Below are 18627 nucleotides of genomic sequence, written 5' to 3'. Positions count from 1 at the left end.
TCAGTGCAACATTTCCTTAATGCCTCTGGTAAGTGCCAGTTATACATGAATATTAGCTGAAAATAAGTTTTGTTGCTTTATTTCTTTGTAGGTGAGAAAACAAGAATACCGCACCTGCAGTAACTTTTTCAATTACACACCAAAGACCAGACCAGAGCCTCCAAACTAAACAACATAATATGTACCTAGTCCATGCCCGCTAAAATTAAACATTCAATTGTTTTCTGATCTGAAGCCACGATCATCATGACGACATCATTTTTTTTAAATGCAATTATTGTTGAAAAAATATATATATTATTATTACACTATTATTATGGTTTAGGCACAACTATTATTGGGTTAGGTTTAGGGAAAGATGATGGTTTTGGTTAGAATAATGTACTTGGTTGAAGTAAGGAAACCTCTGTCGTCATGGTTGCAATAATAAAAAAAATGGGGTTAAGGGTCGATCACGGTCATGCTTGAATACAGCACGTTGACTGTCGATTGGAAACAAACAGCAGCCTGTCATGTTATGTTGATCCATCTATTCATATAACATCACCTGACGCCCCCCTTTCCTCGCATTATAATTATTTTTATTATCACAAACACTGCAATCTTTTTCTTTTTTGCTATTCTTTTTCTATAACTGCTTTTCTCTAATATTACCTCCACTTTGCGTCCTCGTATACTCTTCTGTCAGACTTTTTTTCATCCATCGCTAGTTTTTCATCTCCACCCTTCCAACTGCTTCTCTTATCTCTTTCTCCCACCTGTCTTTCAGTGGGAGGTTTAAACTCACTTTGTCATTGTGCTTCATCCATGTTTTTTCTTCTATTTCTCAAATCAGATGTTTGGCATTTATCTGTGGTAGCAGTGGGTGGGAATTTGGCAGATGTTGTTTACACCAACAGACATTCATCAAGTCTTTTGGCTGCCAACCTTTGTTCTCCCTTCAGTGAACGCTCACTGGGTGGCCTAGAAGCCTCTAAAACTTCCAGTTTACCCAAACACACAAAAACTGATGGATGATTTCAGCTTTACTTGTGCTACGAAGGCAAAACTGTGAACTGTAAAACATGTTTCACTGTTCTTGAGTATTTCCATTGCATGCATATTTAATTCACTGCAATTAAAGAAAATACTTCACAACTTTTCTTTTAAAGTTCTGGTTTGAGCCAAATAACTACTAATAAATTACAAAATTATTTAAATGAATTGGTAATTTCTGTTGTGAATTTAAAAGCGTACATGCTCAATTAAAAATAATTTTGATAATATCTTTCAAAAGTTCATGTAAAAATGTTTAGCTAAAAGTAAGATGCAATATATTTTATACAATGGATTTTACAATTATAAAAATACTTTTTAAACAATATATGTATTTCCATGTGAATTACCAGAAACAGAAGGAGTGGATAGGTCTAAATACAAGGTGTTGTTTAAAAGACTGCACTACCCATAACTCTTGAGACCATTAAGGTTGACACAAAGTGTATGCTGTTAATGAGATTTGTTCAAGAACGTTAACCTCCTGCTTTGTGTGTTAGAGGCTGACGTGTTAATTCAGCCCTGCTGTTTAGTGAAGACTCACATAGAAGTATAGAGTAATACTTTGTCATTTGGAAAGTATTTTACCCATCATTTCTTGTAATGGAGTATTATTATAATGTGGTATGGCTATTTAAGTAAATTTACTTACGGAATTATCAGGACTGAAGGTAACCATGACGGCTCAGATAACTCCATCAAACCAAGGCACGATGCAAAAGGCTGCTGGTCTGTTTTATTTCTGTTTACTATGAGATGTATAAAATAAGAAAGCCTCAACGTCTCTGGTATTACCTTCGTGATAAAGTGTCTGAAATTGTTTTGAAGTGATCATTACCAGGGACCGGCGATTCTTATATACCGCACATGCTTTTAAGTTAGTTAGGGAAAGTAAGGGCATTTTGTATTAATATCAGGCCACTCATTGGGGATCGTATTGTAATAGGATGTGTTTATGCAACTACAGTGTTTCAACAATTATTCCTTCCAAAGCTACTGTCTAATATTTCATTACTATCTTTTTGGTGTTTAAACCTAACGTTGACCAACCAATCCTAAGGGATTTCCTCACAACCTCATCAGTCCTTCTCTAGGAATGATGGATGATTTTTTTTCCTTAAATATCACTGTCTTATTAGCATTTTTTATAATCACCTTTATAGCACTTTTATAATCCTTCTTGTGGACATTGGCGCTTCAATGTTATGAAGCAAATTTCCAATGTTAAAAGTGATTACTTAAGAGCTGGAATTGTTTTTGATGGTGAATACCACGCTAGCGATCACTTCTTCAGTTTTATAAGAAACAGCTATGTGCTATCTAAGAGGGGCTATCATACACTCCGACAGAGAAACCCATCCCAAAAATGAAGGAACAGAAGAAAGAGATAGGCAGGCAGATAACAGAGATTGGAGTTTTGGAGGCCATTAACACAGGGAAAAGCCTGATGGGTTCGGCCCGGAATTACATTAGACAGTCAGCAAAAGTCATTGGGCCACTGACAGATATGTTCCGGCACTGTTAATAACAGTCAGTTGGCCCAGTCTCTCAACTTGGCCACCATATCCCTTATCCTGAAGAAGGGCAAACTACCAAAGAACCAGATTGTGGCTCATTCTGCCTTATTACACAGATAGGAGTTGATAGGAAAATCTTTCTAATGTACTTCCAGAGGATCTTTTACCGAGCTTTATCAATTTGGACCAGATTAATCCAGAATTGGCTCACTACTTACGACATCAGATGACTTCTGAACGTGAATCAGTATACAAATTATCTAGCTGATTTTGACAATGCCTATGCAGTGATCGATTTTCAGAAAGAGACAATCTGAGCCTGTTGGTGGCTAAATCAGCCCTTTTAGTGGACGTGCATTGACGGTGAGGAGTTTGCCTCAAGCGATAACATTACAGCCCGTTTAATGGCTGCCGTCTGCAGCGTTCTCCTGCAATACTGGACCAATTTCAAAAATAGTTTTCCCCAAAAATACCAACGGTTATTGGAGTTGTATTTCAGGAAGGTATTCCTATGTCTTGTCTGCAACTTCAGTAACAATCTAAGATACCTATGGAGCACATTTGTGGGTGTTGGCAAATACTTAACATGACGTCCTTTTTTGGGACCAAGCCCCGCGCTGACATGGCTAAAAACTGACTCACTTTATCTGTGCTAGGATGCATGTTAAGACATTTCTTTACAATTATATAAAGCTGCTAAACAGTACAGAGGACAATACAGACACACAACCCCCCGATCAGTGCTCCCTGTGTTCTTTTCTTTTCTCTTTCTTCTCCTTACTGACCCCTGTTCTGTTTGTTTTGCCTGGTCTTTCCCCCTGCAGGTTCCAGTGCCCTCAGTTGCCCGAACACTCCAAGTTAGTTTTCATCCCTCTTGTGTTTTACTAATGCTTCCTCCCACTCCCGCCTCCTTCCATTTCTTTCTTTTTTTATACACAGCATCCATTTGAAGTAGAGCCCTCTTATTTAACCCCATCACCTTCTCTCTTGGTCTGCCCATGTCAGCCATTCACACCAAATGGCTGTCATTAAAACTGAGATTTTCAAATGAAATACAGTATAAAGACATAGAAACAAATATCAGCTTAAGATGCTCTGGGTACTCTTACACCCCAACCACCCTTCCTACTTCCTACTCACCTATAGCATTATGGGATTTCTTTAACCACTCAGCATGCTTGTTGACACTCACGTCACCACTGTGGTTATGGTATAATGTTGAAGAGCTGCACAGTCATACATGCATCATCCCACTGCTCACCACGCAGCACCCTCACTGTCACCCCACATCACCGTGACCAGTTAGCTCTAAGCCTTCAACATGCATCTGCACTCTGGTTACATTGTCTAGTGTGTGTGTGTGTGTGTGTGTGTCTGTGTGTGTGTAAGATGGACTGTACTTACCACTCCACCTCTCACTGCAGGGATGAGGGAACATCCTCCCATCGCTATCTGTGACCTGGCAGACTACATAGAGAGGCTTAAGGCCAATGACGGTCTGTGCTTCTCTCAGGAGTACGAGGTAACTTTCTGCTCTTATACAGTACACGTTTTTCAGGTGAGGCAGCACACCCTTTTCAGCCCTAGTCAAAGTATTTTGTTTCTTCGCCACTATTTTTGATCTAGTTTTATCGAGAAACTTATTGAAAAAAATGCTTATTCCTCTGGTGTTTAAATGGTGATAACTTACAGTGGGTACGGAAAGTATTCAGACCCCTTTAAATTTTTCACCCTTTGTTTCATTGCAGCCATTTGCTAAAATCGAAAAAGTTCATTTTTTTTTCTCATTAATGTACACTCAGCAACCCATCTTGACAGAAAAAAACAGAAATGTAGAACTTTTTGCAAATTTATAAAAAAACAAAACTGAAATATCACATGGTCATAAGTATTCAGACCCTTTGCTCAGTATTGAGTAGAAGCACCCTTTTGAGCTAGTACAGCCATGAGTCTTCTTGGGAATGATGCAACAAGTTTCTCACACCTGGATTTGGGGATCCTCTGCCATTCTTCCTTGCAGATCCTCTCCAGTTCTGTCAGGTTGGATGGTGAACGTTGGTGGACAGCCATTTTCAGGTCTCTCCAGAGATGCTCAATTGGGTTTAGGTCAGGGCTCTGGCTGGGCCAGTCAAGAATGGTCACAGACTTGTTCCGAAGCCACTCCTTTGTTATTTTAGCTGTGTGCTTCGGGTCATTGTCTTGTTGGAAGGTGAACCTTCGGCCCAGTCTGAGGTCCTGAGCACTCTGGAGGAGGTTTTCTTCCAGGATATCTCTGTACTTGGCCGCATTCATCTTTCCTTCAATTGCAACCAGTCGTCCTGTCCCTGCAGCTGAAAAACACCCCCATGCACTGTGAGCTGTAAGGTCTTATATAGACAGGTGTGTGCCTTTCCTAATCAAGTCCAATCAGTTTAATTAAACACAGCTGGACTCCAATGAAGGAGTAGAACCATCTCAAGGAGGATCAGAAGAAATGGACAGCATGTGAGTTAAATATGAGTGTCACAGCAAAGGGTCTGAATACTTATGACCATGTGATATTTCAGTTTTTCTTTTTTAATAAATTTGCAAAAAGTTCTACATTTCTGTTTTTTTCTGTCAAGATGGGTTGCTGAGTGTACATTAATGAGAAAAAAAATGAACTTTTTCGATTTTAGCAAATGGCTGCAATGAAACAAAGAGTGAAAAATTTAAAGGGGTCTGAATACTTTCCGTACCCACTGTAATAACATGGTACTTGGTAATTGGACTAGTACTTGTATAATGCCTTTCTAGTCTTCCAACCACTCAAAGCGCTATTACACTACATGTCATTCCCCTATTCAGACCCATGGGCTACCATGCAAGATGCCACTTGCCCACTAGGACTATAGACTCTATATAAGAAGTGGACGTAGTCACCCTGACGTCACCGATTGGTTTATGGATTGACGTTTTGAAGCCTTGAGTTCTGCGATTTCGCCATTGCCATCTTGTTTTTTTTGCAACCAATGAACTGAAGTTACAATATTTGGAATGTGGAGGAGTGAAGTAGAGATGTATACTGCTCTGGTAGCAGCAGCAACCTGTCAAGCCCGCCCTAAAGTATACCCTGCCTAATGGTCTATTTAACTCTAAATGGACCATCATTTACTAAATGAACATCATGCTGTATTGAAGAAGACTTGAAACTAGAGATTGAGACCATAAACTCATGCTTACAATGTTTACTGAGGTAATAAATCAAGTGAGAAGTAGGGTCATTTTCTCATAGACTTCTATACAATCAGACTTCTTTCTGCAACCAGAGGAGTCGCCCCTGCTGGTGAGTAGAGAGAATGCAAGTTTTAAGAAACTTCCTCATTGGCTTCAATTGGCAGAACAGGAGGTTGCCGCCTGATCATGACTCCGCTCTACCACTCAGCCACAGTCGCCTCACGATTGATAGAATTCTACTTATCTTGTTGTTTTTTTTTATAGTTGTCTTCACTGTTAAAAATTAAGAGATTGAGAAAACTCAAAATAATAAGGAAACCAGCTTCAAAGTTTTTTTTTCAGTAGACTCAACTTCAGTTCCAGCTAGTTGTGTCAGTAACGTCAATAAAGTATTTCTCCTTTTTTTTAATTTATGTTTTCCGCTTCCGCTTCATCAACAGTTATTGCCGGAGGCCTTATGTTTTTGGCTTGTCTGTCTGTCCGGTCCATTTTCTTGAAGCAATATTTCAGGATTGCCTTGATGGAATTTTGGCACAGCTCATCTGTGTGTGTGTGAGGCAAATCATTGATAGTCAGAACTAAAACAATTGAAACACGAGTACTTTGAAACTGAAATCCATCCTCTAAACGAGCCGATCGAAGTTGAAAATGTGATTTGAAGGATTAGTATACCTTTTTCTTTTTTTAAAAGGACAGAACATGAATCAACTTGACATTTTTAAAGAAGACAAACTTAAGAGTTTGAGTTGAGTCAACGACAGATTCAGTCTTATTTTCAAGGGTTCTTTGACTTTGTCTCTTCACATTCACATTGTCCAAGCCTCAGCTGGGATTAATTATGAAGGGAGACGGTTCTGTTAACCTGTTTGTTGTAGTGAAGTGTGTAATTGGATGAATTTATGTTCATAAAGTTATTTTTAACTTCAAATGTTGAGTTGACTAAATGTCCAAATGACTAAGCAGTCACTCCACCATACTCTTCCTGTACAAAGAAACTATATAAGCAGGAAATATATGATACAGCCCTTATGGAATCAGATTAGACTCTGTCTTACCTCTGCTTGGAGGCTACAATTTAAACAACTACAGGAAGCATCTATTACATCACGTTAAAAATGTGGAGTTAGAAAGACATTGGCTTCTGCGAGGCAGGGAGTATCAAATATAAATACTCTTTAGAGTTTCATCATTGGAAACATAAGACCCAGCATTTTTGGAATTTGATCCATGTTGGGTACAAATGTCAGCCTCTGCTGCTTCGATTTTGGCACTTTTTATGTCTGTTGCACGTCCACAACGTTATGGAAATGGATTCAGTTAATTATTATATAGGGCTGAAAGCAAATGTATTTTCTTAAAAGCCAATATTTACATGCCCCTAAATGATTAAAGCTGATCATAGTGTACACTTTTCTTTTTTATTATTTTTATGAGTGAAGAAAATAAGTAGAAAGAAAATAAAGAAAAATAAATATGACATTAATTTCTTCTTGTCAGGGTAAAAAGCCTCTGAAATAGCAACTCAGGGACTATAAAACGGTCAACTGAAAGCAAAAATTATGAAAAAATGATATATAGGCAATCAGCTCCTTATGGCAAGGTGACACAGGTTACATCTGAGCGTTTTCAGACTGTGGTCAGGGAGGAGAAGAAAAAACTATAGTTTACAGTCCATTTTTATTTGATTGACCTACAGGTTTCCTATTCGTGTAACTTAGTCATGTTGGAAATTGCTTTTTGTTTCAGTCAGGACAGAGATGAATAAATATTTTCTCATGCCCATCTAAAAGATCAACATTCTATTTTCTCACTAAAATAGCGAACACAGTACATTTTCGAGGCCAATCTTTTCCCCTGATGTGTTTCTACTCATGTATCGAGCTTGCTTACAATTGCAGAGTTAAAGTTCAGCACTGGTAAAAAAAAAAAAAAAAAAAAAAGAAGTAAAATAAGGATGCTGCTAAATGTGCATAAATCTCTGCCTCCTTTCCAAGAATAATATCCCACTGCTTTTACCTACTGTAAAAGCCAGTGAGGGATTATGGCTTGTTGATGTCCTACAAAGGAAGGTAATTTGCATTTAAAGTGGTGAATTTCCAAGCGGATAAACCAGGACAGATGGGTGCACTGTTTATGCACCCCAGAAGGAAGGGGGCATATAAATTATGAAACAGCAGCTGAAATCAACTTTTCTACCTTTTCAACTTTTTTTTTAACCCAATATGGTGACATCAAGGCGACTTTGTGGAGGCAGTGTAAAAATATTTTGGTGAGCCAAACCAAATGTGTCAAAATGGGAATATTCAGATGAAGCAGATGAAATGTTTTGGATTGAATGATACTTAGCCAAATCACCAATAATAAGCATGCTAACTTGAGTTTACTAGTCAAAAAATGAAATTAATACTTGATCATTCTTGAAAACAATGTTATTTTAAAATCCCAAAATATAAAAAATAACATGGCAGTCCCATTAAAATCAAACACAATATCAGTGACAAGGCTTAACCCTCCCTCTGACGCACACACACACACACACACAATCAGTCCTGTTTCCATCACTTTAGCGAACATCCCGTTGACTTACATTTTAGGGTGAAGACTTGTTATAAGAGTAGGGTAATTATTAGGCAAGTAGTGGTCTTCACCCTAAAATGTATTTTTTTTCCTCCATAGGAAGCAGAGTCCCCACAATGTGGCTGTGTAAACAGAAATATGTCCTCACATCATGAGTAATACACACACACAGACACATTTTGTATGTCCTTCTGCGTCCTGTTGCATTGGAGCAACCAGCCATTAGCCTATAGTAGGGGCAGCAGGGCTTGAAATGAAAAGCTGATAATGGCTGTATTTAAAATGAGGACTGCCAGAGGATCTCACAGCTTGTTACATCTGATGAATGAGCCAGTCTGTTTGGGGACTACTAGAGACCACTTCATATACTGGACATGGACTCAAACATTTCTTCTCTTCATCACATAAGTAGGATTATATATATTTCTGAGCCGTATCAAATAAGTAAAAGCAAGTGTGCGCTAGTAAAACATAGTTTTGGCTGTTTTCTCAGGACTTCTTGTCACAGCTCTTTTGAAATATCTGTTTTCTATCTGCTTTTGGAGCTCAGGTATGTGTCGTGTTGTTTAACAGTGTTCAATTTGAAATTCAGAGCATATTTATGATTAAAGTATTGCCTCCAAAAGGCTCTTTAACATGGCGACGGCTGAGCCGGTGGCCAGAAGCTAACAGTGAGAACAACATTAACAGTGCTGACCGAGCTAACAGTGGGAACCGGTGGGTGGATTTCTGCAACAACGGCCTGTGTAAGGGATGGCGTTATTGGCGGTAACCGCCTTATGAGAGCAGTGCAGAACAGTGGTGATTAGCTAGCTAGCTATTTAAATACTACAAGAGCGGCCTTTTGAGAGAGCTCAGTTATGACTGCCCTGCTGTCTAGCTAGCTAGCATCACCAACAGGTGCTAGCTTACTGTCGGGCCAGTATGTGGAGCTTCTTAACTCGTAAAAACATTGGGAAACATTTTTAATTGTATCAATCAATTAGTAAAAATAAATCGAAACTGCCAGTATTTGAAATCTATTGATTTCTTGCCTCAAAAATTCTCATAAATAAACTAATAATGAAATAGCATACGAAAAATCGGTTTTAAAAAAAAAATACCAGGTTTGGTCAGTTTGTCTCTGCTTTGGTGCTCGGCCCTCAGGTATCTTAACTTATCGCTCTTATTTTAGAGGGATGGAAAAATAGCATATTTTGTTGTTTAATGTGGAGGACTTGTTGGGTTTTGACTGTACAGCAAGCAGTTATTTTGGACACGCATATGGTCAGTACATTCGTATTTGTTTGCCTAAGGTACAGAAAACTAGATTCATAAAGGTACATCAGTGTACATTTAGATGCAAACATTTGTAGTTACAGAAAGCATCGTAAAAAAAAACCAATCTGATTTAAGCCAATAACGACACCTGTAGTGTATATTAAAGTGATTGATTAATATCCTTAACTCAGTGAATGAGGCAGCAGGTGGTGAGAGCGAACCCGACTCTGCTAGACACCAATCCACACGCTTCACGCCTGGCTCTTCCTCCCTCTGTTGTTCACCTGCTTTGTTTGTTGTCGGTGGAACTGCAGCTCCGTGAGTGTGATTATGCTGACACACTCGGTAAGCGATCTACACGTCGGCGGAGCACATTAGCAGTGATGTGAGTGGTTTGTCAGTGCAGCGTGCTGGAAGCCTTACCTAACAGGCTGTTAAATAAGATGTGCATTCAACCTCTTTCTCCATTGTCATTATTATCAGTTGTAGGCTGGAGGGGGGGGCTGAGCAGCCGTCCAGCCAGCCAGGAGGAAAAGCAGCAGGATATTAGAGTCCTCGTCACGGCTTCATTTTGCCCGTGCTTGTGTGTGTGCATAAAGGTGTGTGTGTTTGTTTCCAGATGATGCAAGATAAGTAGAAGCGTGAAAGGTCAATCATGAATAACAATCTTCAGCATGTCATTATTCAGCTAAACCTGCGGCTGCATTCACAGCCTGCAATCGATAGAGACCAATCATCGACAGCATAGCAAAAACCCTGTCTGCACTCTACCATCACTGCAACACAGGCGTGGGTTTTCCATCTCGAATACAGCAGGGATTTAAGAGTACAAATAAATAAGTAGAAAATACTATTCAGAGAAGCATCTTTCACCATCTCTTCTTTTTTTTATTGCAAGACAAAAGACAGAACACTTAACAGGTGCACGAGGAAGACAAAAACAGTTGAGTGTGCCGTGTTGATTTGATGTTGGTGTGTGAGTCAGTACGACAGGATCAAAAGAGTTGTTGTTTCATTTTATAGTAATTGATAAGAAGTTTAAACTTCTGTTCCGTCAAAACTATGTTTTCCAAAGGCGGCAACCTCCGGCTCTGCTCAGTGAAGCCGTTGCTGAGGTGTCTTAAAACTTGCATTCTCTCTACTGACCATCAGGGGGCGACTCCTGTGGTTGTGTAAATCTTCAAAAAATGACTACTACCTACTTCTCTCTTGATTTATTCCCTCAGTAAACATTGTAAACATGAGTTTATGGTCTCAATCTCTAGTTTCAAGTCTTCTTCAATACAGCATGATGTTCATTTGTCAATTATGATCCATTTAGAGTCAAATAGACCATTAAGCGGAGTATGCTTTAGGGAGGGCTTACTGTGATTGAAAGGTCGTTGCTGCTACCAAATATGGTAGGTTCTGTTCAAAGTATGCAAAAAAAAAAACATTAGGCCGGCCGATATTATGACCAGGAAATTATTATGGAAAATGTGCTCTAGACTTGTTATACCTTTGTCAGTCCATGTGCGGAAATTAAAGAGCCATGTTGTAGCATTTGAGGGCTATTTTAGCAGAAATAGAATATATTTCTCATAACTATGTTTCCATTAGGGTATAATGACCTGAAACTAATATATTATTGTGTAAGCTTAGAATGAGCCCTTCATATCTACATAGTGAGAGGGTCGTCTTTCTGGAGTCCGCCATGTTGTACCGCCATGTTTCTACAGTAGCATAGAATGAACAAACCAGACACTTGCGTGAACCTTTCATGTTTTTGCATTACCTAAAGGTCACATAAACTGTGGTTAAGTGATCCACAGAGTGTAAAACCATGGTACCACCAGCCACGGTCTGACTTCTCCTAAAGTAGTGTTTTTATGCTATGGATGGCCCCTGAGCGAGGCCAGCGGTGTTACCAGAGTTTTGCACTCTGCGGCTCAAGTTAATGCAGTATCGGAAAAGGAGGCGTGACAGAGAGGGTTTTCAGTTCATTGCAATCTGCAGCCTCATCAAATCCTACACAATGTGCCTTATGTCGTTTCTTATTACTTAGAAAATAAGCATCATTGTGCTCACATCTTTGTCTGTTGTTGTTCAGATCCAAATAAAAGTTGTATGAAGAATTGAAGTAACAAAACAATAAGTGTAGAATGTTTATCAAATTACTATGTCACTCGCCAGAGGAACGCAATGACTGCACCCTGCTGTTCATTAAACTTTCAGCTTACCATAAATTTCAACAAGACTAAAAGTCTGCGGCACTGTGGTTGCAAAAAATGTTGATGAGAATGGATGAGAATGCCATTTTCAAGTATTTAAGCATTAACAATCATCACAAGTATTGGTCAAAGTGGAATTTTGACCTTACTAAGGGTGCTAGAAGAAAAGTCAGACGCCCACAGACATGCACACATGTGGATCGAAACATGCTCAACGCTCTCTGTTCTCCACAGCTGTGCTTTCCACGAGGTTGCTGGTCCGTGTTTTCATGCAGCGACCCAACCTCAACTGAGTTATCACAGTTTTATCTGCTGTCACATTTGGTGTTGTGTTGAGAAATAAAAATCTACCACAACTCCTTATCCGTCCACTGTTGATATAATGCTAGTGGTCCGCCATCACTCAACCTAATGTATGCCACAGTCCTCCAAAACCTTTCTGCATTGCTTTGCCTGTTCCTTTGTTATCGCCAGGCACTGAGCTGCTAGAGTGGAAGGCTGGAAGGGATTTAGGAGTGTCCAAACAGTCCAGTGTGTATCCAGGGGGCTTAAAGATCAACCAGGGCTTTTCATATTATAGAGCAGTAGGCTGGGGGAGGGATAACAAATTAGTTTCTATGTCACATTTATTGGTCCGGACTCTTCACTCCAAGTCCATCTGACAGGCTTTAAAAAAAAGCGGCAAAGAATATACGCACTATTGTAATAAATGGTTACATGCTCTCTCTCTTTCCCACCTGTGTTTATCCCTCTCTCCCACTCTCCCCCTCTCCCCCTCCTCTGTGTGTCAGTCTGTTGATCCAGGACAGCAGTTCACCTGGGAGCACTCCAACCTGGAGGTCAACAAGCCAAAGAACCGCTATGCAAATGTTATTGCCTACGACCACTCCAGGGTCATCCTCACACCAGTGGACGGTGAGCGAAACTAATTCAGACATCTCAAGAGAGGCGACTTTAAAGGCCTTCATTCAAACAGGCTTATATTAGAGATAACCCTTTCTTTCTGATTTCGTGTATTTGATCACATTTTATTGAAAAACACAACTGTTTCCCGATTGGCTCCCCTCTGAATTTGTTCGCTCACTTTGTCCGACTTGTTCCTCGCTGCAGGAGTTCCGGGCAGCGATTACGTCAATGCCAACTACATTGATGGCTACAGGAAGCAGAATGCCTACATCGCCACACAGGGGCCGCTGCCAGAAACTCTGAGCGACTTCTGGAGGATGGTGTGGGAGCAGAGGACCTGCACCATCGTTATGATGACCCGCCTAGAGGAGAAGTCACGGGTGAGTCTCTCACGATGAGACATAGTCAAAATGATGATCACAATGGCCCCGGGTTTACAGTGGATGTATGTGCCCCCTGCTCAACCCCCCCTTTGGAAGCCTATTAGCCAACAAATTTAAGCTGCCACTATAAGTTAAAACGCAGTGCCTCTCTAAAGGAAGTTTAGAAACATGGTGGGGGACTATGTAGATATGAAGGGCTCATTCTAACAAGCAAAAACACAAAGCTTCTTAGTTTAAGGTGGTTATACACTAATGAAAACATAGTTTATTAATAATAATAATTATATTCCATTTCTGTTTATCGATCCCTCAAAATGCTACACACTGGCACTTTAAATAAGTACAGAAATACATTTTAAATCAGTTTTCTGTAGAAGTCACAGATAATACATCATCATCAGCATACAATCATTATGCATTCATTTAATGCAAATCAGCCACTCCATCCACCTTCTTTCATTCAAAACGAAGGTCACCTTTTAAAAACACATAACAGATCAGCCCACTCTGACATCTCCTTTAGTTATGGCTAGTTGCCCTCATGGGGAAGGGTGGGCCCATCACAGAGGGCTAGGCTCGTCGGGCCTTGATGATACAGGAAATGTTTCCATCACAAAGAATGGGGATCTTTACCCAGAAGGGGCGGGCCGATGCTTGTTGTCGTAGGGATGGCTTGTTACTATTGTTACTGGGGAGGACCCAATGCCACAGTCGCAAAGGGGTGGGGGCTGTCTTTACTCTAGAACACTGCCCTGCTACCGAAAACCTTTTTATAATCAGTGTGGTTTGATCTAGAAACCACCCAGTGAGAACACTTTTATATTCCAATGGGCGTAAATACACTGTGTCGTTATTGTTTGTACCATATGGTTTATACACATACATTTATACACACAGTTTTGTCCAGTCTCTACTAATATGAGGTATGGTAGAGCTCTGGGTGCCACAATAACTGTTTTTCCTCCAATTCTGATTCAACAACATCAGGACGTCGATGATGGCAGGAGGTGAATCTCAACACTGATAGGTTTTAGCAACACAGCATCACCTGAAGTTCTCACTCGAGTTGAAATATTTAAAATAGAGCAAATACGTCTCCAAAAGAATTCTCGAAGAACTCCTTCTTCAAAAATAACAGACTTTCAGAAGCCCTTCAGGTAGAACACGGGAACCCTTTTTGATTCTCCCAGTTGCCAGCAGTTTTTCTTAACCACATGTTCACAAACAAAAAAGGTATATCATTTAACTTCAGCTACTCTTGCTGTAACTCGTAAAAATGTTTTTCCTATGGTACAGAAGAGATTGGCTGTGCAACCACATCATTCTGCTGGTGGACATGAGGGAAGAGGCATTCACAGCCAGCCACATGGCGGATGAGAGCTAGCAGGGCAGGGACAGTTTTCATGAGTAATGATTTCAGCCCTCTTTCACATTGTTAATAACTCCACAACCAAGGGGCAGAACTGAGTGCCACAGCCGCGTGCCATTATTTGTGACTGAGACCATCAGCCCACTGCCGGAGCCAATAACACCCGTCTGCGGTTCAACCGGAGGTGCAGGAAATATGAGGTATTCTAACCTGTGGCCGAGGTAATGGCTGCAGCCGAACCAAACTGTTTATGCTGGTGTGAGGGACTCCATGCATTATAGTCTACTTGTCCCAGGAGCAATGTGGCTATGTTGAAAACCTTGAGTTTACTAACGGACAATTTTGAAACACGTCTAGATTTTAGTAGTCATCAACAATGCAGAGCAGAGTTAGGTACACCCAACAATACACATGATAAAAAAAACACTGCGTCAATGTTCTGTTATTATTCATTCCACAAAATGGCACGATAAGAATAATTTTTGTGTCCTTGCGAAATAGCTTACCAAGCGTACCTCCCTTTGGAATATTGAAGCCAATTTGGAACTCCCTTAAATCAGTGGGCAAGGAATGTCAGATTTCTACAACGACAAGATAGTTAACCGTGTTGACTGGCTGGACCCAGCTGGGCAAAGGGGGGCAACTGCCTATGGGCTGCAGACCGTCATGGCAACAATTCCCCTAGCCGCTACATTTTACATTCATTAAAACCATATGGCAGTGGAAAAAATTAATGAAATCTCCACTGCAACTTAACAACTAATATTAATACTAATACCACTACTACTACCAAAAAGCAGCCAACCTTATGTTGTAAATGTCCTTACCCACTTGGAAAACCTGCACTTGAAATGAAAGTGAGCTTGCCAGAAGCAGGCTTAAATGTGAAAAATAGGAAATGGAAAAAAATCAATCTTGTACTAGAACTGCAGTGATAACTGGCGTCAGCAGGAGCAGTAAATCGCAGTAAATCGGCCAGTCCGTCAAGGTTTCTACAGGCAGACAGGCATTTCAGACGGCAAAGTAACTCAGCTTGCTGAAGACTCGTATTAGCTTTGGTCGGACTTTTGAATGACATAATGACTGTGGATTTTGTCCCCTATTTCTTACTGTGTTGTCACACTATGAAGGTGTTCCCTCCCAGTATGGTGATTATGTATGTTTACAGCAATCAATCAACTCTTTTAAAGTACATATGGCCAGTGGTGTAGTGGTGTTTTGATCGAGCGGACTGGCTTACTTGTTAAGACAGCTTGAAATCTTAGCATCTGTTGAGGTAACAGTGGTCTGTGTGGCATTGCTAAACACCACTGGTCTAAAGCTCTAAGTACTTACTCAAGCTGTGTACTTATGTACAAATGTGAGGCACTCGTACTCAGAGTCGGCCTGATCAATCTGGTGCCCTAGGACATGGCTTTAGCTGGCCCCCATGGCATCGCAGCTAATTCCACCACCAATCAATGTCTTCATACACTCACACAGAAACTGCATAGCTTTATGTTTTTGAGATTAAGCTATCACGATCACACTTAAAACAAAAGGTTATTCCCAAAACAGATCTTTAGAACTTTCCTAAATGAATTTAAGCTGGGAGTAACTGTCGTTAACCCATACTATTTACTAAATTAGCAAACCTTGCTAATTTAAATGAATTTAAACTGGGAGTAACTGTCGTTAACCCTAACTATTTACTAAATTAGCAAACCTTGCTAATCTTGCTCGTAGCACTCTGCTTCAATGGTATCTACTATGCAATACATAAACTATTCATTAATCACATAACCTGTTGTATTCCCACCTCTTCTCTTTTTCCGCCCTGGGCCCCAGAGGACTTTTGTCTTTGTGACATGATACAGTATATTCGAGGCTACTCATGTCAATGTCACATACTCATTCATTAAATGCCCCTATTAATGGATGGTGCCCATGCGAAAACATGAAATGGTGATAAATGAAGCCAACGTGCAAGTGCCAAAAACTGCAGTGTATCAAATGGCTCCAAAATCAAGTCAATCCCTACAGACTTCCATGGTAAAAATGCCCAATTTTATAGATGAAATAAACATTTTTAAATCCTGGTACTAAAAACGATTGTATTGTATAATTCAACAGTTTAAAATAAATTGAGGCTTAAAGGTAGGCATAATAAAGTGCGTGGCAGACTCAGCTCCACCCACAATCTTTTCCCATGTCCATTTTTACAGTCAGACTGTGTCGTCACTGCCAAGATGGCGACGGCCAGAGCGGCCCACTTTGAGCTTTACAAGGGCTCTTCAGAAACCTACGGTTGACGTTACAGAGACTAAATCTACAGTGTATGATGGTGCCCTGGGCATTTGCCAATACAACTCTTTCTCATCCAAACTCGTCACACGCTGACGCTTGATAAGCTCCCTTTGTGTCACTTTCTAACACACTGGGTAGTCCAGTGCATCAAACTATGACGCTCCACCACAGCCACAGTAAATACATGATTCATGTTGCGAAGTCAAACAAAAACTTAGTTTTAGGCAACAAAACCACTTTATGTTATGTTTAGGAAGATATTGTGTTTTGGTTTGAAAATACAGTTATAAAGTTAAGTCAAACTTAACATTATGAATGCAAACCACACGTTGTTGGTTTCACGTGGGAAACAAACAGAGGTCTCCCGGGTGATAGACCCGTGTTTGTTTGACCCAAACAAACCATTGTTTGGTTTTTCTATTGCATGATAACCCTCCTGGAGCATTTTCTCTTAGCGTCTCACAATTTCGTGGATGGGTTTACATTGTAGTTACTTCAAAGCCGGGCTGGTGTCATAGAGATGGTTAAGGGTGCCTTGTGTGTTGGTATCAGATGCTGTGGGGCGTGACAAAGCATCGGTATTTGACACCCTGGAAATTAGAACAGGCTGGCCTGTACTTACTATGTCGTCTCTATGCCATCTCTGCCACAACAGATCAACACATACCCACATGGTGACAGGGGTGGCAATGTAAAGTCATAAACTAACTTATATTGTATAGCCTCATCATCTTCTTTTAACATTCTTACAGCGTCCCTTCCACAAAGTGTGCAGATTGTAGAACGACAAAAAAATTGTTTAGACAAAAGTCCCTCAAACAGCGCTTCTCAGGCCAGGTGCTGTTTTACAGATAAACCATGTTTCCTAGAAGTAGGTGATGCCTTAAACAGTGAAGTCCGGGAGGGGTTTCATGTGGAAAGCTTGGATTGTTAGTAGTACACGGGATGTGAACGGGATGTGAACGGGGGTCAAAGTCACACTATGTTGGCCAGGTTTCACAACGCGAGAACATCCCAATAGGAATCATCACACAAAGGACAGGCGTTATTCACACGACTAAAATAGGTAGCTGGTCGAGAACACCTAACCTTAGGCCGCCTTGGTTCGAACAAATGACTAACGCTGCTGTTGCTCTAATGAGGGCAGTCTCTCAGATCTCTTGTTATCTTTCTGCCTGTAACACTTAATGAGCCGTGTGGGCTCTGTCCAGGGGGTGAACTGGCTTTTCACACCACTTTGACCAAAGGACGTCGGGCTCTGTATTTGGCCACAGGCTTTGCCAAACAACCTCCACCCCCAACTCAGACACCTGAACCCAGGTCTTTGATGCGTAACCTCCCCCGTCTGTCAGGCCGGTTTCCTGCGGCATGCCCTCAAGTCAACACTTATGTCCTCATGTATGGCGCTTCACCCCCTGTCATCCACTGAATACATTCCCTCACACAGCCAACAGTGGAATAACAACAGCAACACCAGCAGGGCACACACTGGTCGTACCAATTTGTTCTATGACTCTGTCTTTTTAATCTGAACGTTTGAACTCTTCCTCGCTTGCTCCGAAAGTGCATGTGTAATTTTTGCCTGTAGTGGATTGCTTTTACTCTCAATGTTAGTGGGAAGGGAGTCCAAAGAGCTCATTAGGAAACCAGTGGGTGCTATATTAGTGCTAATTAAACTCATTTTGTCTGTGCAGCAGTAGTGGAAGCTTTTTTCAAAGATAAAAGCTCTTAAACCCCTACTGTACACTACCGGCAGCAAACATTCTCTATCCATCAGCTCAGCTTGACTACTTACTTAAAGTGGAACTCCACAGACTTTACACATTGAAATCTGTTTCTATGTGTTGGGGAGAAATATTAAAAGGTTGGTGAATGGACTTGCATTTATA

At 40.6% G+C, this 18627-nt stretch overlaps 1 protein-coding gene across 1 annotated transcript in view; it reads left to right on the top strand.

The window, feature by feature from the left end:
• The window catches only part of ptprfa (protein tyrosine phosphatase receptor type Fa), a 241120-nt gene that overhangs the window by 196305 nt on the left and 26188 nt on the right, over positions 1-18627 (top strand). The window contains exons 25-27 of the mRNA XM_054596551.1: positions 3977-4074; positions 12586-12709; positions 12905-13080. Coding sequence (XP_054452526.1) covers positions 3977-4074; positions 12586-12709; positions 12905-13080 — 398 coding nt within the window. The remainder of the gene's footprint in view (positions 1-3976; positions 4075-12585; positions 12710-12904; positions 13081-18627) is intronic.

This window comes from Anoplopoma fimbria, chromosome 3 (assembly GCF_027596085.1).
Source record: "Anoplopoma fimbria isolate UVic2021 breed Golden Eagle Sablefish chromosome 3, Afim_UVic_2022, whole genome shotgun sequence".
NCBI classification, from domain to species: Eukaryota; Metazoa; Chordata; class Actinopteri; order Perciformes; family Anoplopomatidae; genus Anoplopoma; species Anoplopoma fimbria.
Note: the sequence above shows the minus strand (reverse complement) of the source record. Positions and strands in the feature narration are given on the sequence as shown.